The sequence below is a fragment of the Aotus nancymaae genome, unplaced genomic scaffold (assembly GCF_030222135.1).
Source record: "Aotus nancymaae isolate 86718 unplaced genomic scaffold, 86718_ANA_hifiasm-v0.15.2.pri h1tg000079l, whole genome shotgun sequence".
Classification (NCBI taxonomy): domain Eukaryota; kingdom Metazoa; phylum Chordata; class Mammalia; order Primates; family Aotidae; genus Aotus; species Aotus nancymaae.
The window spans coordinates 21923424-21950893 of NW_026988494.1; the positions used below are offsets into that span (position 1 = coordinate 21923424).

At 48.1% G+C, this 27470-nt stretch overlaps 1 protein-coding gene across 5 annotated transcripts in view; it reads left to right on the top strand.

Annotated features, from left to right (window-relative positions):
* SLC25A37 (solute carrier family 25 member 37) overlaps positions 1-27470 on the top strand; it is a 111694-nt gene that overhangs the window by 76124 nt on the left and 8100 nt on the right. The window contains exon 1 of one of the 5 annotated variants that reach the window (XM_012435273.3): positions 7029-7110. The exons of 3 other annotated variants lie outside the window; for them this stretch is intronic. Coding sequence is in view for 1 of the 2 variants with exons in the window: in XM_012435274.3 (XP_012290697.1) it covers positions 24925-24945 (21 nt within the window). In the remaining variant the exon portion in view is untranslated. Of the gene's footprint in view, positions 1-7028; positions 7111-22539; positions 24946-27470 lie in introns of those variants that run through there. One more of the 5 variants, XM_012435274.3, reaches the window with a different exon arrangement.

Consider the following 27470-nt stretch of genomic DNA (forward strand, 5'->3'; position numbering starts at 1 on the left):
CCCAGACTTTCTGCAGCTGAATCTCCAGTGGCCTCGGAGCCTCCTTAGACTCAGTGTGGTTAGAACGGTGGTCCTGGCTTCCCCTCGGGTCTGGCCTTCTGCACCCTGGGAGGCTCGTCAGCTTTCCTCCAGCCGCTGCCCTGGATGAGTGGAAGGCCTGCCGGTGACTGTGTCTGTAATGCTTCTTGAATATGTCTCCTTCCCTCCCTCCCCACAGCTACTCACTGCCTTGGTTCAGGGACCTGGGTGTCTCCTCTTCCTTGAGATCCCAGACTGCCCAAGTTAAAAGAGAGTTTAGGCTGGGCTCAGTAGCTCACGCCTGTAATCCCAACACCTTGAGAGGCCAAGGTGGGAGGGTCGCTTGAGGCCGGGAGTTGGAGACCAGCCTGGGCAACATAGGGAGACCCCATATCTACAAAAAATAAAAACATTAGCTTGGCATGGTGGCGTGCGCTGGTGGTCCCAGCTACTTGGGAGGCTGAGGTCGGGGGTCACTTGAGCCTGGGAGGTTGAGGCTGTAGTGAGCTATGATTGTACCACTGCACTCTAGCCTGGGCAGCAGAGCAAGACCTTGTGTCAAAAAAAAAAAAAAAAAAAAAAAAAAGTGAGTTGACTCTCCCCACCCTTTTTTTTCCCACACTGTATTCCATGACAGTTATGACAAACGAGTCAGGGGCTAGGACCAGGTGTGAATTGAATAGAGAACCTTAAAGCAGTAGTTCTCTGCCTTGAAGGTGTCTAAGAATCGCCTGGAGAGCTTGGTTTAAAATTCCTTAGAATCTAGGACAGTGGAGGGGGCCCTGGGGCACAGGCGGGTGGGAGATTCTGAGAAACGGCACTGCTCTAGTGTCCCAGATTACAATCTCCTTGCATTCTGTTTCTCCTCCGTGGACACCCAGTTTTCTCCAGCAATGTTTTGATGAGGCTTCGTGAGTGGTTGTGGGGTGGGTGGGCACCAGCAGAGAGAACCTGTGGTAGGTCTGCCAGTTGGCCTGAACTCCACGGCCTCTGCTGTCCTGGGTTGAGGGTTTGTCTTGAGTCTGTCTTGGATGGAGATGAATGTGTTGCCATTTACTTGGAACCAAAGGAATTTTGCATAGGAATTCCCGCCTCACGTTCCCTGTTCCCCATCTCTGCTTTGTTGACACAAACCATCATTTACTTATTTATGTTGTTTACATATTTTACTTATATTCATAATATTATTTATATTGTTGTGGTCTCTCTTTCCTCATTGGAATGTAGGCTCCACGTGGGCAGGGCTTTGTGCTCTTCTGCTCACCACTGTATTCCCATTGCCAGAAACACAGCAGGTGCTCAGTAAGTATTTGATGGAGGAGCTTCTGCAGTTCATTCTGCACATCAGTCATGGCTGGTCCTGCTCTTCAGCCTCCAAGCCCAGCAGCTTTCCGGTGGGCTGCAGTTTTCTCATCGGAGGTAGAGAAGAGTAGCAGGGCCAATTCTATCTCCCTAGCAGGTCCTTTTAGTGCATCTAGCTAGAAAATACAGGCAGGTTTGCAGGGAACACAGTTTTCAAAGCATAAAGCTCAGTGCAGGTGCGAAGTCGTGGTGTTTATTGTCACACTGGGATCCTGTGGGAGAAGTGAGGTTAGGTGATGGGAGTGGAAGATCCAGCCCCTTCTTCACGGCACCACGTAGCCTGCAAGCCTGCCGAAAGATGGGTAGCCGCGTCTTTCTGCAGTTCACATCTGATGTCTCTCTCCACCTGATAATGCTTTAGTGCTTCTGGTTGCCCAAACTTTGCATGGCAGGCACATGGACTGAAGCCTTTCTGAGACTCATCCACAGAAGGACACAGAAGTATTCTGTGAATATTGGTTGAATAAAGGAAGGCACAGCTTTTTAAAAGAGATGAAAAAAAATTATGAAAAGCTTTACAACTTGCTATTGGCCAGGCACGGTGGCTCATGCCTATAATCCCAGCACTTTGGGAGGGAGAGGCACGTGGATCACCTGAAGTCAGGCGTTCGAGACCAGCCTGGCCAGCATGGTGAAACCTCACGTCTACTAAAAGTACAAAAATTAGCTGGGTGCAGTAGTGGGCAACTGTAATCTCGGCTACTTGGGAGGCTAAGGCAGGAGAATCGCTTGAACCGGGGAGACAGAGGTTGTAGTGAGCTGAGATTGCACCACTGCTCTCTAGCCTGGACGACACAGCGAGACTTTGTCTCAGAAAAACAAAAACAAACAAAAAAACCTTGCTATTAAACAAATTCCAGGTTTTATTTTTGTTTTCCATTGGTGTTGAATCCATGCATATTATGGCCACAGAAAAGACTCTCTTGGCTCCCTCGTTGGTCCTTTCTTGCGTGTGTGTGATGGAACCCAGCAAGCGGCAGCTACACCCCGATGAGGCAATGTCTTCATTTGCCACTCATGTCATTCCACGTTTCCTGAGTGCCCTCTTGGCTAGGCGCTGTGCTAGACGCTGGGCTATAAAAATAAGAATGCCTGGTCCTCATTCCCAGAGCAAGCGTGCTCCCTATAATTAGACCAGAAGCTAAGGCGACAGAACCAGCTCCTTTTCAAGAAAAGAATCACCCATCTTGACAGACTTTCAGATGGGCTAGGAGAACCAGGTCTGGGGAGTGTGGACTCTGGACTGCTCAAGCTGCTGCAGTCTCGCTGGTCTGGAGCCTGCAGGGTAGTGTCGTTCTAGTGTCTTTGCTGGACGCTCTGGAATTGGTTCCTTCTGCTGTGGGAGACAGTGGTCCTCAGCTGTGTTCCTCCCCACCACTCTCGCCCTCCTTCCTGGGGTGGTTAGTCATTCTGGAGGCTCAAGTTGGCTCACAGAAGGTACCTTTGAAAACATCCCCCACCCGCCTTGTCACCCCAGTCAGGAAGGGTACTAAGAGGTGTTATGGTTTCACATTCGTACTTTCTCTCTGAAGAGAAAACAAAACATGTTGAAATCGGGAGAAATCCCAGCAGCAGCTTGCTTGAAGCACGGGTTGCATAACAGGTCTAGGAAACGTCTGGCCATGTGGGTCAAGTTGAGGGACAGCAGACTTGTGTCACTGAGGGAACTTCCCCTGAGTCCACCGAGCCCCTGGATCCGTCAGATCCATTCAGAGAGCCACTTTGAAGGCTCTGGGACCCTGAGGTTTGGCTGGCCATGTGGTCTGTGATGGCTTCCGCTGATGAAAGAGAGACCCCGGCTGTTATTCAGCCAACAGTGTTTTATTCCCTGGCATGACCAGAAAGGGTGCATTTGAGACACTGCTGCGGGTAGAGGACCCGGCAGACTGTTTGTGTGTCAGACTTACGCTGGTGTTGAGGCTCCAGAAAGGTCACTAAACTGGGGCGGGGTGCAGGCCCCATGAATTTAAGTCCTGGTTCTGCCATTGACTAGCTTGGAAACCTTGGGCAAGTCATTTCTCTGGGCTAGTTTTCTCCTTGTGAATCTAGACGAAGGTCATCTACTTTATCTTTCTGACAGGGCTGTTGGGAAGTTTAGGTGAGATAGATTTGTGAATGCCTCTTGCAAACCTTAACATGCTAAGCCAATGACAGATTGTATTAGAGGCAATGTGTGGACTCCATACATTGATTCGGTCAACTATGGACTCCATAGCTTGATGATTAGAGCTGGTTAGGTTAACAGCACAACCTCCGGGGCCAGACTGCCTGGAGTGGCACCTGGCCAAGTTCCTGAAACCTCTCTCTGCCTTACTTTTCTCATCTATAAAATGGGGCTAATAACAGTACCCATTTCAGTGTTTCTGTGAGAATTAATTGAGATGATACATCTAGAATGTTAAGAATAGTGCCAGGCACATGGCAAGCACTCCATGAATATCAGCTCCTCTTGTTACTTCTAAAAGTATTACTCGAATGCCTGGATATGTTTGTATATTGCTGTTGCAATTGTTGATTATATTATTTTTGTATTGTCTTAGGTTTTATTCTGTCATTGATCCTCTTAGCTCTCCTTTGGAGGTGAGAAAAGGCAGGTGTTGTTTCTCATTTCATATTTGAGAAAACTGAACTTCAGAAAAATTACATGCTCTAGAACTTGGGCCTTTCTGCTGCAGAGCTAACAGCGAGAGGAGAGAGGAAGGGAATCAGGCTGGAGCAAGCCAGGAGGGTGTTGGAAGCAGTGTCAGATATTAATAGCAGCAGAGCCCTTGAGCTGGGTTCTGGGATATGGGAAAGGGCTGGGATTGATGATGAGGCCCAGCTGCATTTTGGGACAAAGGAACCAGAGTGGAGTCGAGGGAGTAACTCTGGGAAATCATGACACCCAGAAAGTATAGCACAGAATGCCGGGCTCTAACGTATAGTTAGGAGTTCTTTGGACAAATACAGAAAGGAAAAAGAATGACGACCTATGGTTATTGCCAAGGATATTTTTGGCCGTGTCTGGCTTCTCTCTCTGGAACAAATTGCGGCTCCTGTGGTACCTTCTTATTTCAGCAGTAAGTCAAAGTTGCACTCAGAGTTGGACTAGTTTGAGGATTGCTTTCCAGATCACGGTATATAAGTGACTTACTAGGAAGAGCACTGCCTCATAGTTCCGTGGTCCCCTAGGGCCACAGTTTTCTTCTCTGAAATAAGGAAGAGTAACAGTGCCCATCCTCCCTCCCCTGGGAGATATGCTTATGCATGTAGTGAGGAAATGCAGGCAGGCTTGCAGGGAATACCGCTTTAAAAGTATAAAACTCTGTGCAGGTGCTAGGTCATGGTATTTATTATCACACTGGGATTCTGTAGGAGGGGTAAGCCTATCTCATCAGAAAGGAAAATCCAGGCTCTCATTCCAGCACTGGACTCAGTGCAGCTCGCCTGGCCTTGGGCACTTAACCTCTCTCCTTACAGTTTCTCCTATCTGTTGAGTCAAGACAGGGTGGCTGTCTGCTGCCACCCCTTTGGCTGGCTGAGGAGGAAGAGCCGGTACTGCTCAGAGCATGCTCATGGTAATGTAGACAGGGGATAGTAGTGGCTGTCTATAGCAGAAACTGACAGAGTAGGGCAGGATGAGCCCACCTTCAGGGAGGTACCCAGGGCTGTTAGGATGAGGACGTCTGTGGGATTCTTGTTGTAGATCCTTACTCTTATTTTCCAAGAGAGTCTGTCCCTTTGCACACCAGGCAGATGAGTCTGGGGACGCTGTGGGGAGGGTCCCACAGGAGCAGGAAGGTGACTAATGATGCCGGAAGAATGACTGTGTGTTTGTAGACGCCTGCGCTCTTCCCCACTCTGGTCTTTCCCGTCACTGTTTTCCTCACTTGCTTAAGAGAAGGAGGTAACACACAAGTGCCTTTGTCTCGGGGTCCCCACGGTGCCCATGTTGAGGGTTTTGCGGGCACCCTGCATTGCCCAAGGCCTGGCTTCAGAAGCAGAACCTGGAGTGAGAGGCTGCAGCCTGCAGGAAGCTGGCCAGCCAGGCCTGCCGGGCAGTGGGACCCACTGGCACTGCCTCTGACTCACGGTGTGTTCTTGATGCAGTGCTCCCCTCCCCCCTTCCTCTGCCATCCTGTGGATCACCGGTGTCCTAGGGCTGTTGGGAGCCTGGATTAAAGTTGCTGGATTGCTGGCTGCTGATCAGACCCAGGGAGTCAGACCAGAGAGGTGGGGACGTTTTTTCAAAGGCAAAAAGATGCTGCCAGTGCGTGTATATACATATGAGGGTGAAAGGGGTAAACCCAGGGTGTGTCTTTAACTGAAGGATCAAGAAAGCTGCTTTCCTTAATCACTGCCTCTGTGGTTAGTTTGCTAAACGTTGGCTTGCATTAGCCTGATTCACAGTAATGTGGCTGCCTGGGAAGATTCAAATGGCGTTTGTGAATATGGAGCTCCATCCCCTGCCCTTCGTTGAATGACTAAATTACAGTCAGCACAACATAACGATATTTTGGTCAACTATGGAGTCCATATGTGATAATGGTGATCCCATAGATTACAATGGAGTTGAAAAATTCCTATTTCCTAGGGACTTCACAACGCATTGCATTACGCTTGTGTTTGGGATGATGCTGGTGTAAACCTACTATGCTGCCAGTCATGTGGAAGTATAGCACACACAATTAGTATGTAATGCTTGAGAATGATAATAAAAGACTCTGCTACTGGTTTATGTATTTACTATGCTATACTTCTTGTCATTACTTTAGAGTATACTCCCACTTTTTTGTTTTTTGAGATAGAGTTTTGCTCTTGTCGCACAGGCTGGAGTGTAGTGGCTCGATCTCGGCTCATTGTAACATCCGCTTCCTGGGTTCAAGCGATTCTCTTGCCTCAGCCTCCCGAGTAGCTGGGATTATGGGTGCCCACCACCACTCCTGGCTAATTTTATATTTTTAGTAGAGATGGGGTTTCACCATGTTGGCCAGGCTGGTCAGGAACTCCTGATCTCAGGTGACCCGCCCTCCTAAGCCTCCCAAAGTGCTGGGATTACAGGTGTGAGCCACTGCTCCTGTTTTTTTTTTTTTCTTTTTTTTAAAGTTAACTGTAAAATAGCCTCAGGCCAGTCCTTCAGGAGGGATTCCAGAAGAAGACAGTTGTGATCACAAGAGATGACCGTTGCACTGGGTCAAGACGTGGAGCTGGGAGACAGTGATGTTGATGACCCTGACCCTATGTAAGCCTAGGCTAATGTGTGTGTTCAACAAACAAAGTTTAAAAAGTAAAAAAATAAAAAATGTTAAAAATAGAAAAAACTTATAGAATAAGAATATAGAACAAAAATATTTTTATTCAGCTGTACAGTGTGTTTGTGTTTTAAGCTAAGTGTTATTACAAGAGTCAAAAAGTCAAAAAATTGGAGTTTATAAAATAAAAATGTTGCAGTAAACTAAAGTTAATTAATTAATTGATTTTATTTATTTATTTTAGAGACAGGGTCTTGTCTTGTCACCTAGGCTGGAGTGCAGTGTTGAGATCATAGTTTACTGCAGCCTCAAACTCCTGGGTACAAGGGATCCTCCCTCCTCAGCCTCTTGAGTAGCTGGGATTACAGGTGTGCACCACCACACAGCTAATTTTAAAATTCGTCTAGAGATGGAGTTTCACTATGTTGGCCAGGCGGTCTCAAGCTCTTGGCGTCAAGCAGTCGTCCTGCCTTGGCCTCCCGAAGCGCTGGGATTACAGGTATGAGTCACCATGCCCAGCCTTGAACTTTAATTTATTACTGAAGAAAGCAAAAGTTAAAAAAATAACTTGAGTGTGGATAAGCAGTTATATCAGAGTCATTTCTGCTCATCGTTGGCTCATAATGGGTGGCAGTAGTGGCTGGTGGAGCAGTGGTCAGGTAAGATACTAAAAATGAAACATGCTCATATGACATGTGCAGGTTTAGGGTTTGCCTGAGTGACCTTTCCTGGTCCAGGTCATAAGCTGTAGGGCAAAGAGAGACTTGAGGATGGTGTAGGCGACAATTGTGCCTTCCAAAGGTCGGAGATGGACCTGGGACCTTGCAGCGCTGGTGCCTGCTCTGGAGGCTCAGATTCGTGTGTCATTTCTCGTCCCTGCAGAAGGGTAACTGGAGAGCTGGACACTATCCTGGGCTCTCTCTTTCCTTGTAGACTTCCTCTCTCAGAGGTGGCCTCCTATTAAATGCCAAGGGCACAGTCAGCTGCGCTTGGTAAAGGGGCTGAGATGAGAGGTTGGGGACTTTCCCCCTGGAGGCCATGATTGGCCAGGGTGTAGACAGAAGCTCTGGGATCTTGTAGCTTTGGTAACCAAGTCCTGTTTCTCCAGCTGGCCAGTGCGGTGGCAGGGGTACAAAGCTGCTGAGTGCAATGACACCTCTCTGTTTGAGAGTCCACTGATTCCTTGGCACAGGGGGTCTTTGCTACAGAATCTCTTTGCTGGGTGCTTCAAAGGGGCACGTGTGTGGGCCTTTTTCAGGGTTGTTAGACAATGCCAAGCTGTCACTTGGAAGAAATGGTCAGGATAGAAGCATAGAAAATGTCCTGTGGAAATTTAGGCGAGTTCACTGGGTCACACCTGTAATCCCAGCTACTCAGGAGGCTGAGGCAGGGGGATTGCTTGTAGGGAGGAGTTTGAGACCAACCTGGGCAACAGAGCAAAACCCCTAAAAATAATAATAAAAAAAATTGGCTGCATGTGGTGGTGCACACCTGTAGTCCCAGCTACTCAGGAGGCTGAGGTGAGAGGATCGCTTGATCCCAGGAGTGTGTGAGGCTGCAGTGAGCCGTGATCATGCCGCTACACTCTAGCCTGGGCAACAGAGCAAGATCCCATCTCTTAAAAAATTAAAATAAATAAATAAATAAATAGAAAATGTCCTGTGTAGAGAGTAGAGTTATCTGTGAAAGGGATTAGAAAACTTAAGAGACTGGAGATCTCTCTGTTAATGAAGTTGTGCTTAAAATTTTTTTTTTCTTGAATCTTGACTTCTCAGGCAACTGAATTTTAATGTGTGTGTGTGTGTATGTGTATGTATATATATATATATATTTTTTTTTTGTATATATATGTGTGTGTATATATGTTTGTGTATATTTACATATTTGGGCCAGGAATGGTGAAGTGTTAAATTATCTTACTTAGAAAATTAGAGTAGATTTGTATTTAACCCTTAGAACTTCAAAAGTATCATTTCAGAAATGACTTTTAATTGTACAGGTGATATAATCACAAGAAAAAATCCATCTCTACTCATCGATACTTATTCATAAATTTTTTTTTTCAGATTTCGGAAGGAAGTAGAGAAGGAGTTAGAACTGCAGTTTGCTCCTATGGGGGTTGGGACACAGTACGTATTATTAGTACAGCGTTAGGTGGTAGCTGGTTCCGTTTATCCTTGGAATGAGCACTGCTCTCCCCACAGGATTCTGGGAGTGGGCTGGCTGGTGATGCCTTGCCTGACCTTGGATAAGAATTCTTGTTTTCAAATTCCCTTGAGGTCTCTTCCAAGAATATTTTGCATTTTTCTGATAAATCATTCATAAGGAAGTTTCTGAAATTCTCTTTCAGACCCTACAACTCAAAAGTTACTGCAGGCCGGGCGCGGTGGCTCACGCCTATAATCCCAGCACTTTGGGAGGCCGAGGCGGGTGGATCACAAGGTCAAGAAATCGAGACCATCCTGGTCAACATGGTGAAACCCCGTCTCTACTAAAAATACAAAAAAATTAGCTGGGCATGGTGGCGTGCGCCTGTAATCCCAGCTACTTGGGAGGCTGAGGCAGGAGAATTGCTTGAACCCAGGAGGCGGAGGTTGCGGTGAGCCGAGATCGCGCCATTGCACTCCAGCCTGGGTAAGAAGAGCGAAACTCCGTCTCAAAAAAAAGAAAAGAAAAAAAAAAAAAAAAGTTACTGCAAAGCTGGGCTTCTACCAGAAGTGACTTTAAATTGAAAACACATTTTGAATCTCCCCTGAGTAGCTTAAGTGTGAGGGACTGGGAGATCCACAGAGAACGTTTATCCAGAACTGGCCATTCATGGTGTTGCTTGACGGAAGGGCAGGGAAGGAAAGGACTAGAAGCAAGGCAAAAGCAGATCTTTCTGTAGACATACACACATAAGGCTTGGATTTGCATTTTAGGGTGAATTGTAATTAGCTTGAGATGACCAGGGGCCCACCAATCAAGCGACCCTGGGAAAAATACTTGTCTGCATCTCAGTTTCTTTGTCTATAAAATGGCAAGACTGAACAAACACTAAATGGTTCTCTTGGGAACTCACCAGTTCTAAAATTTCCACTGCTTACTTTCATGGGGCAGTATAACTTTAACTCCCTGTTTCAACTTTCGGTGTAAAATATAGGCTCACAAGCACTTTTGCTTTGCAGAGGAAGCTAGGAAGACCCTGCTGTGGAATTTTGCAGTGGGGCTGAGCAGCGGTGGGAAGGACCAGCAGCCCCTGTACCATGTTGGGCCCCTGCATTCCAAAGTGCCCGCCCCGAAATAAGCGATATTTAGTCTACTTGAAACTTCCAACGACAACACTTCAAGACTGCAAATCATCCATCCGGGCAATTACAGAAATGCTGAATGGCCACAGCCCCGCCCTGGAATCAAGGGGAGAAGTGTGACAGATGCTTCTGGAAGGCTCTGTTTATAGCTTTCTGACTCCTTCCTGCCAGAACCTTTCACCAGTTCACTACCAGGAAGCTGAGTCATCCAGGGGTCAGCCGGCATGGCCAAGGTCAACCCCGCACTGCCAGCAGCACAGATGGGGTTAGCCCATCATTCTAGGGGAGCATTCGTTGTAACGACAGGGTTGGGGAGCTGGGGAGCCTCCCTGCGACATCTCCCCACCACGGTGTTTTGAGCTTCCTGTAGATTTCACAGTGAGAAACTGTCTCTCTTCTGTTCACTTCATTTCTTCTCTTTCTTTGTTCCTGAGTGAAAGGCAGGAGATGAGGACCATATAGATGGAAACGCAGCATTAAGGTTAAAACACCCTCCCTCTGCTCTGTCGTGTTCAGGGACCAGCATGGGCTGTATGTCCCACGCCTCGTCCCAGGCTCATCTCCTGGTACTCAGCAGGCTTCAGGTGACACCAGCCTTCTTGGAGCCTCTGTCCACATCCCACCTGTCGCTACCTCTGTCCTAGCTTCACCTTCAGTGGTCACTGCCAGGGCCCCTCCCCAAATCTAAATGAGGTCCCCTGCGTTTGCCCTCTGCACCTTCTACTTTTGCTTCATGGCATTCAGAGTTTGGAATTTTTTATTGATAGGAGTTTTGGTAGTTTTTCTCTCCCCTACTAGACCATAAACTCCTTGACGGCAGATGACACCTGCTCCCTCAGGTCCAGCAGCCCCTAGCACTGCTCTGACATTTAGGTAGTGGCAGCGTTTTTTTGCAGAATGATCCTGTTGTTTTACCAGCTGAGTCTTTTGTGGTCTGGGAAGGTACTCATCTCTGGTCGCCGTCTCTGTCTCTTACTTTTGGAAACCCTTCTCGTCAGACAGCTTTGGTTTAAATTATATGCTGGAGCTCTTGATTTCCGGGGAGAGGGTTTTAGTCAGTGTGAAAATCTCACCCATGATGGAAGGTTCCTGCTATTACTTTTGTATCCAATAAAACTTAAAGTGACGCCTCCGAAAGCTTCGGAAGTAATTTGTACATATTGTCTAGTGTACATTCAGCAAGTGAGTCCCGGAGGCTGAAAGTCGAGTCTTGTGGTTGTTTTCTCTGGTGTTTCTCTCTTGAGGCCCTTAGAACAGCAAGCCTGGTGTTTCTGGTGTCCTGTCGTCTTCCTCTGTGATTGTCATCAGTGAGAAAGGTGAAAGGTGTGGAGAAAGAACATCCCTTGGAGCAGTGGCTTGGAGCTGTAACCATGTGGGTGGTTACTATTAAGTTAGCAGTCTTTGTAGGAAATCTGGCTTTGGTAGCATCTGGGAAATTTGGACCCCTCGTTCGGCCCCTGGCACGCCTGAATTCCGGAGCCCAGTTTTGATGGGGCTTACAGTCCTAGCTGTTACTGTAGGGTGGGCCCCAGACTGTGGCCAGGTGCATTTCGCTAGGGGCGACAGATCCACAGCAGGCAGAATTTGAGGAGGACTTAAAATACCTGCTTTGGGAAGCTGAGGCAGGTGGATAACCTGAGGTCGGGAGTTCGAGACCAGCCTGATCAACATGGAGAAACCCTGTCTCTACCTAAAACAAAATCAGCCTGGTGTGTTGGCAGGCGCCTGTAATCCCAGCTACTTGGGAGGCTGAGGAAGGAGAATCACTTGAACCCAGGAGGCGGAGGTTACGGTGAGCCGAGATCGTGCCACTGCACTCCAGCCTGGGCAGCAAGAGCAAAACTTTGTCTTAAAAAACAAAGCAAAACAAAACAAATCTGCTTTGTTACCTGACTGTGGTTGGAATTGAGTTCATCTCTGAATCCTTGGTAGTCATTTATCGAGCGTGTGTGTTTTGGTGAGCATGGCGCTGCTGGCTCAGAGATGACAGTGCTCTACCCTCCTTCATGTTTCTCTGCACCTTTCATGGGTGCCACACGCAGACACATCACCTGTTGTAATTATACCTGAAGGAATGAGCAAGAGGAGGCTGGCGACAGGGCTGCTTTAAAAATCCTTTTTTCCATGGATAATAGGCTAATAGCAGGGCATGCTTCAGAAGATATGGCCTCCGCCAAGGGCGTGGGAACTGGATTTGTAGAAGCTGACAGGACCACACCCAGCCTGGGAGACAGCATGGGCTTCTGAGGTGCCTAGATCCCTGTGTAGGACAGCTGATGCCTACACAGGTGAAATGATTGTGCAGTTGCTCAGGGACTGGGTGGCAGAGATGGACAGAATTTAGGTCTTCTAACTTGGAACAGGGCTGTCTCCATCTTAACACTCACACCTAGGTGTACGGTTTGGGGAGCACTGCTGTTTGGTCTAGTGAGACACACTCAGTGTAAATATCCATGCCCTGTAGCACCCAGATTCCAAGGGACTGGAGAGTGTGCCTGCACCCACGGGCTGAGGGGAGCCCGGGTTCTCCAGGGCTACTGTGGTGCATGGGCTTCTTGGTGCCTGGTCCTGTAACTGAACTTGAGCGGCCTTTGGCTATTGCCCCCAGGCCTGGTCTCCCTACAGTTCGGAGGCTATCGAGCTCTCAGCAGCAGGGAGGGCCTTTTGCATAGTGTGAACTTGGCCACACCAGACCAGTCAGGAGTGTCCGGAATCTTGGTATTCAAGGTCCCTGCCCAGCCCTGCTCCGGGACTTCAGCACTGGTCAAAGGTCCCCAGAGCTGCCCTGGCTCTGAGCAGGTGAGTGAGCTTCCCAGAGCACTTTTATTCGGGACTCTCTGTGCCAGTGTAAACTGATAGTAGTGATTCCCTCCCCCAGCTCTCTACCAGCTATCTAAGTTTTCTTTGTTACATAATCAGGATTAATTTAAGCAGGCTAGTCCATCTATTTAGAAATGGTTAGTGAAGAAAGGTGAATGTGGGAGGGGTCAGAGTCCCTTATGGGGCTACCACAAGTGAGTCCCCTTGCTCTTTGGGGCCTTGGATTCCCTCCTGTGAGTTGGGATAGCAGAAGGGAAGGGGTGCTCGGGTAATCCTGCCATGTCCTAGCGTCGTGTGTAGTGAGTACAGGCGAGTGTGCTCCCAGGCAGGGCAGATCCTGCTCCTAGGCCGTGAGTCTTAGGAAGGTATTGGTAAAAATGATGCCATCTTTTTTGCTGTTTATCCAAAGGGGGAAAAAGAAGCAGAAATAAAAGCAGCAGGCAGCTGTCCACCAGACCCTGTGCAAAGGGCTTTCCCGTAAATCCTCACAGAGACTTTAGGAAGTAGGTGCTAGTAGGGGCCTCACTTACAGAGAAGGAAACAGGGGCAGAGAGCTGAAATGAGTTTCCCAAGGACACCCGTGGAGGAGGAAGCCGCAGAGCTAGGATTTAGATGCAGAGGGGTCTCCAAGCCTGTCCTTCCAGCTCTGAAGTCCTGGGGACGTATATTCCATCAGAAACTGAAAGACGTGTGTAGGGGACTGAGGGTCAGGATGGGGTTTTATTCCTGTCCCTTCCTTGTGACGCTGTAGGACTGTGATCTGGAGTTCCCAGCACCAGTGCCCTATAGCTGGTAGCCCCCTTCTGGGACTCCAGGATCTACTGTTTGATTTAGTCAGTTTCTTCTGTAGTCTGATGGGAGGGTTTCACTTCAAACCTGCAATGCTGTTCGGCCATTTATCAGCAAGCAGAGAAAAACACCCATACCTTCTAACAAGATTAAGCTAGTTCTGTGGTTCTTAATGAGACTTCAAGCCATTTGGATTCACAAAGGTGGTGGTTTTCTCTCTACCAGCTAGGAACATACTGGAGCCTTTCTGAAAATAGTTCCAGTGAAGATAAACATTTATTGAGCACCTACCGTACTGTAGTAGGTGAATAAATGGATTTCTCGCTCATCTCAGGAAGCATGTGAGTTAGGGGATTTTACCAACGAGGGAACTGAAGTTCAGAGAAGTTAAGTTACTTATCGAAATTCATATAGCTAAAGAACAGAATAGGATTTCGACCTTGTGGTAGGTGGGGATGGGTTGTCTTTGTGTGGTCAGGCATGTGCTGGTGTGGAGTAGAAACTCTCTATGTAATGGCCGAGTGACTGGATGAAAGTCAACGCTGGTCCCTCTGGCTTTTCCTGCTGCCCCAGGCCATGTGCCCAGAAGGGATGCTGTCTTACTGGGAGGTCTTTCTTGACTGTTTGACCCCCTTCCCATCCTATCCCAAGCCCATCCCTGTGGCACCTAGATTAGTTCCTCCAACCAGAACGTATGTTTCTATCTTTTTTTTTTTGAGACTGAGTTTTGCTCTGTTGCCAGGCTGGAGTGCAGGGGCACGATCTCAGCTCACTGCAACCTCCACCTCCTGGGTTCAAGCAATTCTCCTGCCTCAGCCCCCCAAGTAGTGCACCAGCATGCCCAGCTAATTTTTGTATTTTTAGTAGAGATGGGGTTTCACCATGTTGGCCAGGATGGTCTGCGATCTCTTGACCTTGTGATCTGCCCACCTCGGCCTCCCAAAGTGCTGGGATTACAGGTGTGAGCCACCGCACCCGGCCCCAGAACATATGTTTCTTATGGGCAGAGATGGTCTTCGAGCATTGGGTGGATGGTTGAACTCAGTTTCTCTGAGATTCTGTGATTGGGATTTTCAGCAAAATATGGTGGAAGGCTCGTCAGAGGGGTGAGTCTGGCAGTGAGAGCCTAGGCAAATCTAACTGTTTGCTTATTGGCAGAACAAAGTTGGGGAGGTTGGAGGGGTAGGGGAACACTGAAAGCAAAGGAAAGCTGACGGGGACCCCCATCATGCAAAACCGATGATGGCAGAGCTGCCAGGCTGCAGCGGGGAGCAGGGAGGGAGCCTGGTGTGGAGTCTGTGAACATACCTAGGTGCCTGGACACTCCTCTTATCTCCCTGCACATGGGTTGATGTGCATCTACGGTGCTTTGATGTGGACTCTTGTGTTAAATTTGTGCTTCTGTGCAGCCTTATTCAGTGAGTTTGTCTGTATACAAGAAAAGGAAAACAATTTTGGCCAGGCGTGGTGGCTCACACTGGTAATCCCGGTACTTTGGGAGGCCGAGTTGGGTGGATAACCTGAGGTCAGGAGTTCAGGACCAGCCTGGGCAACATGGTGAAACCCCATCTCTACCAAAAAATACAAAAATTAGCTAAGTGTGGTGGCATGCGCCTGTAATCCCAGCTACTCAGGAGGCTGAGGCAGGTGATTACTTGAACCCAGGAGGTGGAGGTTGCAGTGAGCCGAGATTGTGCCCTTGCACTCCAGCCTGGCGACAGAATGAGACTCTGTTTCAAAAAACAAAACAAAACAAAATAATTTTGAGGATGAGGCATTTCTTCCTTACTTATGAGTGGGGTGTTTATGAGCCAGTGACATTTGACAAGGCTGGCAGAGTCAAGGGGAGGCCCTGGGTAGTCCAGCTTACTAGCAGTGAATTCAGTTCTCTCTTAAAAGCAACCTGACTGTTGGAATATTTCATCCTTAGCCTTTGAATACTGACAGGGTGCCAGCATTTTGTCTGTCAGGATGCCCCTCTGAGACCTCAGCTGGTTAATGTCTCAAGCTCTTCTTTAGGAGAGAAAATGGGTTTGTATTGAACCAACCACTATTGCCCAGTCCCGTGATGACCAGGGTTGTGGAATAGATAAATTGTGTGACCTCCATGGGCCACCGCTGTTGACTTTGCCCAGAAATACACTCTTGCAGCTGGGCATAGACAGAGTGCCCAGGGGCTTTGTGGACATTAACAAGTGAGGATTTAGGTGACTCTGATATAGGGTCTTCTCCAAGGTCAGGCAGATAGGAGGTGGCATCCATGTGACTTAGCATATTGTAGAAACAGAGCATATTGGGACAGAAGGAAGTTGATCACCTGGGATCCCTTAGCGTCTATCCCTTTGTGAGAGGTAGGATAGCCTAGTGGTTAACAGTATGACTCTGGCCGACTGCCTGGATTCTTTCTAATCTTGCTTCTGTGCTTTGTGACCTTGAGGCAAGTCATTTGCCTCAGTTTCCCCATTTATAGGATGGGGATAACTGACTGCTAATATTGTTGTTTTTATTATTACAATTATTTTGTAAATGGAAGGGTTAGAGGCTCAGAAAAGCAAGCTGATTGACCTAAGGCCATACAATGTATCAGTGCCAGATGCAGGACGAGAAGGAACTGTGACTCAGGCCCTGTCCCTCTTAGCAGGGCAGGGCAACTGGGTAGGAATGACTGGCAGCTCAGTTCCCCCTCTAGTCCAAGGTTGTCCCTTCCCTTTCTGTCTCTCAGTGAGGTCACCAGTTGCACCCATGAAACCCTAGCCCTGTTATCTGGCATCTTTGGAATTTGCCCCACCTGTAGGGCAGAGATAACTTAATCCTTTTGGGCAGGCCACACATGGGCTCTTCTGAGTGTGTTCTGGGTACACTGGGCATGGGCCAGGCACAGACCCTTCCATCCCTCCCTCTTTCCACTGGAGGCTTTTCTAGAGAAAGGGTGGAAACCATGTAGGGCTTCTAGGGTCAGGGGATGTGGGAATGGCATCCTCTGAATCATAGGCAAGGCCAGAAGCTGCTGCCTATGGGCAGAGAGGGAAATCTCACTGGTGTGTATGTTAATGGTGGCCTGGTAAGCAGCGGCAGCTTTGGAGGGAGTGGCCAGCCTGTCCAGGGGCCCAGTAGGGAGGGCTTCTGTTGCATGGCCTGTTGCTTTCTCCCAGATATCAGAGAGCCCATCTGTCTTGCCTACTGCCTGGCTCTTCATAGCTCCCATCGTATTGCTGTTGGGTGTGATTCATAGCCATGGAAGACACTTGATCATAAAGTAAATTCCACACTCTCCAGCAAGATATTCAGGACCTTGCATGGTCTAGCCCCAGCCTGCCCTTCTTCCAGCAGACATTCATTGATCATCTCATGTTGCGGCTGCTCTCCTAAGTCTGAGGCTGCCTCTCCACCCATACCTGACTGCTGTCTTCTCTGCACACCAGACCCTCCAGCCACAGGTCCTCATTCCCCAGATGCACCAGCCTGTTCACCTCCTCCTGTAGTAAGCATTGCTTTCTTCTTCTCCATGTCAAGTTTGCCTTTTTCTTTTCCAGTCAAAGTATCTTGTACATAGTCACAAAATGAAATAGTGTAGAAGAGATTGTAGTGACAGCTCTAATTCTGACAGCCTGACATACCCTCCCTTTTTCTAGGCGTCTGTTCAAATGGCTTCCCTCTGGCCACCTTCTCCAGGTTGGATATGATCTGGAGTCTGGATCTCTCCCTGACAGCACATCCTGCTGTGGCCTGTTTCAAGGAGAAGTGGGGTTTGGTGCTGTGGCTTCTCTTCTGGGAGGCTGAGGAACTTGGTTATTGCTATCTTAGTGGAATTGTTCTTTTTTTTTTGAGACAGAATTTCACTTTGTTGCCCAGGCTGGAGTGCAGTGGCAGGGTCTTGGCTCACTGTAACCTCCACCTCCCGGGTTCAAGCAGTTCTTGTGCCTCAGCCTCCTGTGTAGCTGGGATTACAGGTGCCCACCACCATGCCTGGCTGATTTTTTCTTTTTTTGTATTTTAATAGAGATGGAGTTTCACCATGTTGCCCAGGCTGATCTTGAACTCCTGAGCTCAGTCAATTCATCCATCTTGGCCTCCCAAAGTGCTAGGATTACAGGTGTGAGCCACTGTGCTGGGCTGGAATTGTTATTTTCTACCAAATGTGCAGTGAAACTCTTCACTGAGTCTTTCGTCCCTGGCGTAGCAGTGGCCCCTGAAGCTCCAGTAGACCCTGAAGATTCAGCACTGTGTCTTGAGAGCATCAGTGACAGGTGAATCCTCTGTGGTCCACTTCAGAGGCGGCAGATGACCGGGCGATCTGACTGTGGCTGGTCTTTTCAGAAGGACAAATGTGACTCTTCTGAAAATTGGGACCATTGGGGGGCATAGGTGGAAAGACAGAGAAAGAGGAGTCTTCATGGTTTGTTCCCACACTTATGAACCCACTTCCTCCCGCCTCCAACGGCAGAGTGACCTGAATGCTGAAGGAGGTCTAGGCCTTCCTGTAGGTGAGGCAGGGAAAGCCACATAGACATGATTTAGTTGGACGAGTGCTTTCCACCAGGTCTCCCCTCTTCATTTGTCTTGGTATAGCTTTTCTGGCTGACTTTTTAGGAAGCGGGCTGGGCTCTTTGCTTGCTCCAAAATAGTAGTTTTCACCAGTGGCTTTTCAGATGAGCTGGAAGCTTTTTTTCAGAATGTATGTTCCTCTGACTCCCCCACCATGTCATCCTGATAGATAATTGTTTTCCCACTCCACCCCTGCTTTTTTGAGGTGGGGGCAATGACTACTTTTAGGGGAATCATTTTTCTCTTGCTGGTTTTAAAACATTAAGAGCACCAATCTCTCTCTCTCTCTCTCTCTCTCTCTCTCTCTCTGTGTGTGTGTGTGTGTGTGTGTGTGTGTATGTGTATGAGAGAGAGACAGAGTCTTTCTCATCCAGGCTGGAATGCAGTGACATGATCATAGCTTACTGCAGCCTCAATCTCCTGGTGATTCTCCTATCTTAGCCTCCCAAGTAGCTAAGACTACTGGCACCCACCATGCCTGGCTAATTTTTTTAAAAATTATTTTCTGGAGAGATGGGGTCTCGCTATGTTGTCCAGGCTGGGCTTGAATTCCTGGCAGCAAGTGATCCACCTGCTTTGGCCTTCTCAAGTGCTGGGATTTCAGATGTGAGCCACTGCGCCCAGCTCAAGTTTTCCTTTTCATTAAATACATACATATATGCATATGCATATATATGTGTGTATGTGTGTTCATATGTGTGTGTGTATATATCTATATGTATATTCTCTTTGTGAATCTATTTTTGCCAGTTTGGGAGATGTTAGAAAAAGACATGATTTGGAATCTTGAACAGGGATAAACTTAGTTGCGCTCTGAGAGCTGCAGTTAAAGAATTATTTGTGCTGCTCTGCTCTTGCCTGTGGTGTGTGGAAATGATGCTGAGTGATGTCCTCCTGCTTCATTTTGGATGACTTTTTTTTTTTTTGAGACAGAGTCTTGCTCTGTCACCCATGCTAGAGTGCAATGCTGTGATCTCAGCTCACTGTAACTTCCACCTCCAAGTTCAGGCAATTTTCCTGCCTCAGCCTCCTGAGTAGCTGGGATTACAGGTGTGTGCCACTAAGGCTAGCTAATTTTTATATTGTTAGTAAAGACAGGGCTTCACCACATTGGCCAGGCTGGTCTCAAACCCCTGACCTCAGGTGATCCACCTGCCTCGGCCTCCCAAAGTGCTAGATTACAGGCGTGAGCCACCATGCCCGGCCAGTTTTGCATGATTTTTACACAGCTTTTCAAAGGGCCAGGGTGTGACTATGGAAAGCCCTGTTAAGAGTCCCTTTTCTGTCAAGGAGCCTAGGAAGGGAGCAGTTTGAGGCAGGAAGGCTGGTGGCTTTGCATGGGGAGCGGTGGTTTTGGATGGGGAGTGTCGACGGTTTTAGTGTTCGTGGTGCTCCTTGATGTGGTCTGGGTTTCTGCATTTGTAGTGTGTGCCCCTCAGGTTGCTGGAAGGTGAGACAGGGCTTTCCAAGGCCTAGATGGGGTTTGTGGCTTTGCTTAGGAAGACAATCCTTTCTATAAAGCAGGTGCCAAAAAAGCCTCTTTCTCCTGGTCCTCCCGCTATGATTTTGGCATGGAGTTTCAGTGAGGGAGGGCTCTACAGGAATCAGCTCCTTGGTCTGATCCTTTCTGGACAATTGTGGATGGGACTTGGCTTCTTGGTGTCTTGAGAGTGTCCTCAGCAGACCCCAGTGAAGCAGGAGCACGGAGCTATGGATGGGCTCATGGTGAATGTGGGAGAGCTGCTGGCCAGGGGGCTGCAGGGTGAGGCTTGGAAAACAGGGAGGCGGCTGGGCTTGGCCCCGCATTTTGCTGTGGTTCATTGAGTGAATGTCAGTGCTAGCTGGGGACAGTTGGCAGACAGGATAAAAAACTTACCAGTTTGATTTTTAATTCTGAAGCAGACATTGGGCAGCAGAAGCGAACATTTGGCATTTATCCTAACACTTTGGAGGTGCCCGAGCCTTATTTTCTTTCTCTGGGAGAAAGTCTGGAACAGAGACGGTGGCGGGCAGCCCTCTAGGGCTCAGCCCTGCGTCTCCTGGAATTGTGCTGCTCATAGTATCATGGTGCTTGTTTGTTTCTGGTCTTTATCCCATTGCACCTGGCTCAAGGGAGGTGTGTGGCAAATGCTTTAGAACGGGCCGTTGAGTAGATTTCACATGATCGTCTCCTCAGTCCTAGAAATGCCACGTGAACTTCGAACATGAAATGTTTTTTATTTTATTTTTATTATTTTTTTTTTTTGGAGACGGAGTTTCACTCTTGTTACCCAGGCTGGAGTGCAATGGCGTGATCTCGGCTCACCGCAACCTCCGCCTCCTGGGTTCAGGCAATTCTCCTGCCTCAGCCTCCTGAGTAGCTGGGATTACAGGCACGCGCCACCATGCCCAGCTAATTTTTTGTATTTTTAGTAGAGACGGGGTTTCACCATGTTTACCAGGATGGTCTCGATCTCTTGACCTCGTGATCCACCCGCCTCGGCCTCCCAAAGTGCTGGGATTACAGGCTTGAGCCACCGCGCCCGGCGAAATGTTTTTTATTTTTGAGAAATTGGAGAATTGGGAGTCACAGGCTGTCTCCAGGTCAGACAGGGAGTCAGTGGCTGAGTTCCTGATGCTACAGAGGGCTGGCCCGGGTGGCATGACCTCTGAGGCCCCCTAGCAGGCTCAGCTTGCCCTCGTCTCTTTTATTTTTTGGTTCTAGACCTGGATCAGAGGCTCCTTATCCACAGGATCTTGGACAAGTCATTTTCCTTCTTGGGCCCCAGTTTCCTCTGTGAAAAGGTGGGGCCTGGGCTGGGCTGTATGCAGTCTCCCCAGGGCCCTTGTAGCTCCTGTTATATGATCCTGTGAGCTCACCTGGGACAGCACATACATTTTCCACTCTCCCTCCTCCCGGCAATGAGAGAACAGGACAGCGAGACAGGCCTTTCCTGTTTTGTCATCTTAGGGGAGAACTGGTATCGGGCTGACCCCTCAACATTGTTCTATCCTTGCTAGGAGTTTGTGGAGCCAGTGGATGCGGATACAGAGTTCACATCACTGGGAGTTCGTTTCACTGCTGGAGCAGTTCTGGAGCTGGAGGGGACTTGCTCAGGTGACACTGGGAGTGGCAGAGTCAGGCCAGAGACCCTTGTCTCCTGATTCCCTAGGCGGGACACGTTTCTCCATCCTGCAGGCAGGTGCAGGGGAGAAATGCTCATTCACAGGCAGCGTGCGAGGCCTCCTCTCTGCTGCGTATTTGGCACTCTGTCTCCTCCACCGCTCCCCGCACAGTTGCCAGAGGGGTCTCTCTGACTCCTTCAGACACCTGGATGTTCTCCGCACTTGCTGCTTCAAGGGCTTAGGTCCCGGTGGCTACAGCTGTGTTTTCACAAGTGTGATGGGTGAGATGTCTCTGGTCATTAAACGAGATAAGGCTTTCATTGCTAAAGACAAAGGTTTAGAAGTGGCTCTGAAAACCAAGGGAAACAGGTTTCTTTCCTGAAAGGTTTCCCAGAGGCTTTGGTATGCTGATGTGCTTGTGAATTTCGAAAAGGGGAGAACTAGCATGCAAACATGAAAACTGCTTTTACTGAACTGGAGACTGGCAGCTAGGTCTTGGGCAGGAACTGAAACCTGGACAGGAAAAGAGGTTTCTGAAATTCTCTGTCTCCGTGTGTGTGTGTGTGTGTGTGTGTGTGTGTGTGTGTGTGTATTTTTAATCTCTGCCCTCTCTATGCATCCTGATTCATTCATATCCTTTTTCCTCCTCTCTACCCTTACTTCCTTTTTTTTGTATTTTTAAAAATTATAGTAAAATATACATAACAAAATTTGTCATCGTACCCATTTTTAAGCGTACAGTTCAGTGGCATTAAGTACATTCATGCTTTTACACAACCATAGGCATTATCCATCCACAGAACTCTCCTCATCTTGCAAAACCCAAACTTCTGTACCCGCAAAACAAGAACTCTCTGTCTTGTTCCCTCCTCACCCCAACCCCAGGCTACCCCCATTCTGCTTTTTGTCTATAAATTTGACTACTCTAGGCACCTCATATCAGTGGAATACGACAGTATTTGCCTTTTTGTGACTGGCTCATTTCATTTAGCATGTTGTTGTCAAGAACCATCTATGTTGTAGACCGTATCAGAGTTTTCTTTCCTTTTTTAAGGCTGAGTAATATTCCACTGTATTGATCTATCATATTGCATTATCCCTTCATCTGGTGATGGACACTTGAGTGTCTTTCACTCACTCCTGGACGTTTTTTCCCCTCTGTGGTCCTCAAGGAATAGAAAATGCCCAGCCTTCATTTTTACATTTTACAGGTAGTAGAACTTTAAAAAAAGAGAATACTTTGGGAGGCCCAGATAGAAGCATCGCTTGAGCCCAAGAGTTTGAGACCAGCCTGGGCAACATAGTGAGACCCCCGTCTCTACAAAAATGCAAAAATTAGCTGGGTGTGGTCGTGCTCACCTGTAGCCTGAGCTACTCAGGGGGCTGAGGTGGGAGGATTGCTTGAGCCCAGGAGGTTGAGGCTACAGTGAGCTATGATTGTGCCACTGCCTTCTACCCTGGGTGACAGGGTGAGACACTGGTCTTAAAAAAATAAAAAATAGGGGCCAGACGTGGTGGCTCCCACCTGTAATCCAAGCACTTTGGAGGCCAAGGCGGGTGGATCACCTGAGGTCGGGAGTTCAAGACCAGCCTGACCAACATGGTGAAACCCCGTCTTTAAAAACTTAAAAAATAAAATAAAATAAAAATAAAAAAGAGACTAAATTGATTATATTGTCTCTCTGGCTGTGGCCACTTCTGCCTGCCTTCCTAACTGCCTGCCTTCCATCTCTCTTTTATTATTATTATTTTTTTGTTTAGTTTCCATTATCAAATCAGGGGTATTGCACTGCCTTCCATCTCTCTTACCTCTTCTGAGGCTGCTGCAGGGTTGATCCCTCCTAGTCTCTTCCTTGCACTCCTTCGAGGCACCCCGGTGGTTCGTATCCTCCTCCTCTTATCACACACTTTCCTTGTTTTTCCCCATCGTTTTTCCCCCTCTGTATCCTGGTGCCGACCTCAGTGGGTACTCCCTGCAGGCAGGTGGAAGAAATGAGGGTGCTGCAGGATGAATGAGGCTCTGGCCCCAAATTTGGCTGCTGTGGCTACAGTGGTTCCCCCAGGGGCCTGTCCGGGCCCATCTCTGCACTCATGGGCCACTTGCCTCTGTGTGGGGCTTGTGTCATTAACTATGGCCTGCCCTTGAGTAAACCCCCCTGAAGACAGAGAAGTCCACCGAGGCACAGTGACTGAAGCAGATCTCAATCTTTTAGAGGTTTATTCTGTCAAGGTTGAGGATACACCCGGGAGAAAGAAACAGAAGTTACAGTAGGATCTGTGTCCTGTGCTTTTTCCAAAGAGAGTTTTGGGAATGTCAGTATTTAAAGGGGAAAGAGCAAACAGGAAAGAGAAAAGAAAAATAAAAGGAGGAAGGGTGGGCATTGCGGCAAATGGTACCATACTTGTGAAGCTCTGATGAACACTCAGTGAATCTACATTTTACATGTGAAAAGAAGGGAGCTGGGGAAAGTCAATCCTGGTCTTGCACTCAGTGAATCGATTTACATAAGATAAAGTAAACTTATGAAATTACAGCTGTCTGTTTGGGAACAAAAAGAAGGTCAGTTTTTGCGTGACTCACTTCCCAAGCTTAACTTTTTTTTCCTTTGCATAGTGAGTTTGGGGCCTGAGGTTTTATTTTTCTTTCACAGCACAAAGATACTCAGTTGACTTTTTCTTTCAGAAATGATGCATTTTGGTTCAGTAATGTTTCCTCCAACTGCCCCACCCCTAATCTGAAAGGGGCAAGGGGTGAGAAGTCAGTCCCCCAAACGTCCCTGTAAGTCTTCGTGTGATGCTAGCCTCTAAATGGCTGACATGAGCAGTTTTATAAAGGAGAGACCCTCTTGATGGCTTCATGTATATCGCGGGGTGGGATGGGGACAGTCACTGTTGACAGCCAGCTTGTGTCAGGTGTTTCCCAGCAGCTCTCTGGGGAGTTATTCCAGCCAAGGATGGCCATGCCCTAAGGTTAAGGAACCTGCTTGCGGTCCCAGAGCTGGAATTGAGATTGGCAATCTTGGGCTGGTGGCTGTAAAGCCCAGGCACCCTCTGTGCCCTCTGCCCTCACTCAGCCCCTCCCTCCACAGGTAACCAGAAGTGATTCCCTACTGCCCAGGCAGAGGGCTGGGGTTGGTTGGGGTCTAGATGGTTTTTATTGGTTCCCCAAGCTGAGTCCTGGTCAAAATAATCTGGGGAATTTTAAAAAGAAAAAGAAGATTTGAATTGGTGCGTGCTGGGGTGGTGCCTACAGATGGGTATTTTCAAACATTTCCCGGGTGATTCTGATCATCGGTCCCTGCTCTGATCCTCCCTTTCATTTTCCAGTCAAGGACTCTGGGACCAGAGAGATGAGATGCCATGGCCAAGGCCACTGGGCTGTAGCCAGAGCCAGCATCAGGTCCAAAGTGCAATCTAAGTAGCCAGTTCTCCGTGCTCCATGTTTGCCCAGACTGCCACCACTGCTCGCCTGGGACTCTGGAACCCAAAGAAGGCCTTTGACCAAGGGCTTGCAAAACCTTGGCAGGACCTTGCCCTAGGCTGTAAACCTCAGGGCTCCAGCCAGGGTTCACCCCCAAGAAGATACACTGCCATTCTCCAAGGTATGGGGGCCTCTCCCCTGGAGGGTGCTGCCTGGAGCCACCACTCGTCCACAGGCCTGCATTAGGCACCCTGCCGGAGACCGATTGCCTCTGCTCTGCACGTGGTTCTGCAGATCACACCCAGGCTTGAGAAGTGCAGCAACATGCGGACTTTGCATTGATATGGAAAGGTCCAAATTAAAGGTGATGGCAATGATAGTGAAGTCCAAGAAAGCGTGGCTCCTATTTAGGGGTGGTGGACTAAGAGACAGTACCCTTTCACGCCAGTGGGTATTCTAAATTGGGTTTGTTTGTTCATCGATTCATTCATTCAACACAGGTTTATTGGGCCCCCAATAAATCATCTTACTGGTCCTTGGAGATCTGCTGTGAACAAGACAAATACAGCCCTACCTCTGTGGCCTGCAGAACCCTGGAAGGTCACGTACTAGAACCCCATCACCTGGCCTCTCCATCAATCACTGTCATGTAGCCCCTTGACAGGGGACTCTTGTGTTATTACTGACAGTAATGATGGTTTCAGACACATATTATCCCATTTAATTTTCTCAACCATTCTCTCAAGTAGGGTAGCTCAAGCTTAGAGAGTGTAATGACCTCACCCAGGGTCATACCATGAACGATAGAATCTGAATTCAGTCCCAGTTCCCTGATTCCAAAGCTGGGGTTCTTGGCAGGTACATTGTGCCACTTGGGTACCCTTGATTTTTGTCCAGGGCAATGATAAGAAGAAGCCAGGTGACACGCGAAGCTTTATTTGCTCTAAAACTTGAGGGTATGTGCTAAAGGAGGAGTTTTGTCTCTTCCTTCCCAGCATGAACACTTTGAATGGCGTGCACATCTTCATTTGTTCTGGCCAACAGGCCGCTAGGGAGCTAAATGAGGTGTTGTGACTGTGACCTGGGTATTCTCTTGATTCAGATGCCTTCTTGGTTGGCACGTTCACTTGTCCTTCCCTTGACCTTTCTTGCTTATAATGCATCCCTTTTAAAATTTATTATTATTTTTTTAAAGACAGGGTCTCATTCTGTTGCCCAGGCTGGGGTGCAGTGGCAAGATCATAGCTCACTGCAGCCTCAAACTTCCTGGGCTCGCAGCATTCTCCCACCTCAGCCTCCCAAATAGCCAAGACTGCAGTGTGTGCCACCATGCCTGGCTAATTTCTTATTTTTTTTTGTTAGGATGAGGTCTCAGTGTGTTGGCCAGCTTGATCTCAAATTCCTGGCCTCAAGCAATCCTCCTGCCTTGGCCTCCCAAAGCACCAGGATTATAGGTGTGACCTACCACACCTAGTCTAATGTATCCTCTTATTAAATTAGATCAAATCTTTTTTGAAAGACTTAAAATAGAAATCACTTTAAAAAACAAAAAGGTGCAGGGCCACCTTCCCCAGGACTCTGGGGCCCAGGTGTCTTGGCAGCTGCCTTGGGCCGGGCCAGAAGATGTTTTCACCAGTCTGTGGCAGGAAAAAGGGAGCAGAGTAGCAAGTTTTTAATAAAGCTAAATCTAGCTGGGCTTATATCTGTAATCCCAGCACTTTGGGAGGCCGAGGTGGGTGGATCACGAGGTCAGGAGTTCGAGACTAGCCTGGCCAACATAGTGAAACCCCGTCTCTACAAAAAATACAAAAAATTAGCTGGGTATGGTGGCAAGTAATCCCAGCTACTCAGGAGGCTGAGGCAGGAGAATGGCTTGAACTTGAGAGGCGGAGGTTGCAGTGAGTCGAGATCACACCACTGCACTCCAGCCAGGGTGACAGTGTGAGACTCTGTCTCAAAGAAAAAAAATAAAAATAAAGCTAAATCTAATGTATGTTACCATTTTATAGTCAGAGGTAGTCTTCTTTTTTTTCAATTGTTAAAAATGCTCTTTCTTTTAGGAAATGCTGTTTGCGGTAGAGGGCGGTGGTGATTGTTGCTTATATTGTTACTGTTTTTATGTCCTTTCTTGGCAAAATAAAAAGTTGGCCTTGGTGTGCCCATTTCTGTTGTGGTTTTAATAGCCAGTGGAATCTGTAATCCGAAAATGACCACTAATTCAGGTGACTGGTTTTCACTGTTTCCCCAAGCCCTGGGGTAGCTGGGACTCTCTGTCCTGGGAAGTGAGAGGGAGCCCCGTAGAGTCCTTTGCCCATCTGCAGTCAGAGAAGCCCTCCTTTTCTATATATAGGATTAGATTTTTTTGTATGAGTTTGTTTGGAGATGAAAGAATACCCTTGCCAAAAGTTGGAAAGCTTCTTGTCTAGTATGTTTGGGGGGAGGGGGAGGGAGGGCGGAAGGGAGTAGGGGTGGAGGAAGAGAGGGAGGGAGGGAGGAAGAAGGAAGGAGGGAATACGGTTACTTTGGTGGGAGTGAGCCATGGTGGATCTTCCACTTGGCAAGTATTTCTTACCTGCTGTACTAGTCAGACTTCTCCAGAGAAACAGATAGTAGGATGTATACAATCTGCTAGGGTTTATAAGACAGGCCTTTGGTTGAAGGCCTTCCTTGGGTCCTAGCAGATAGAAACCAGAGAAACAGAAACAACAGAGAGAGAGAGAGAGAGAGACAGAGAGAGACAGAGAGAGAGATCTATATCCAGCTACATAGAGAGGTTATCTGTCTGCCTATTTATCTATCTATCTGCCTGTTATCTACCTGTCTACCTATCTATCTCTCTATCTGCCTGTTATTGATCTGTCTATCTATCCATCCATCCATCTACCTACT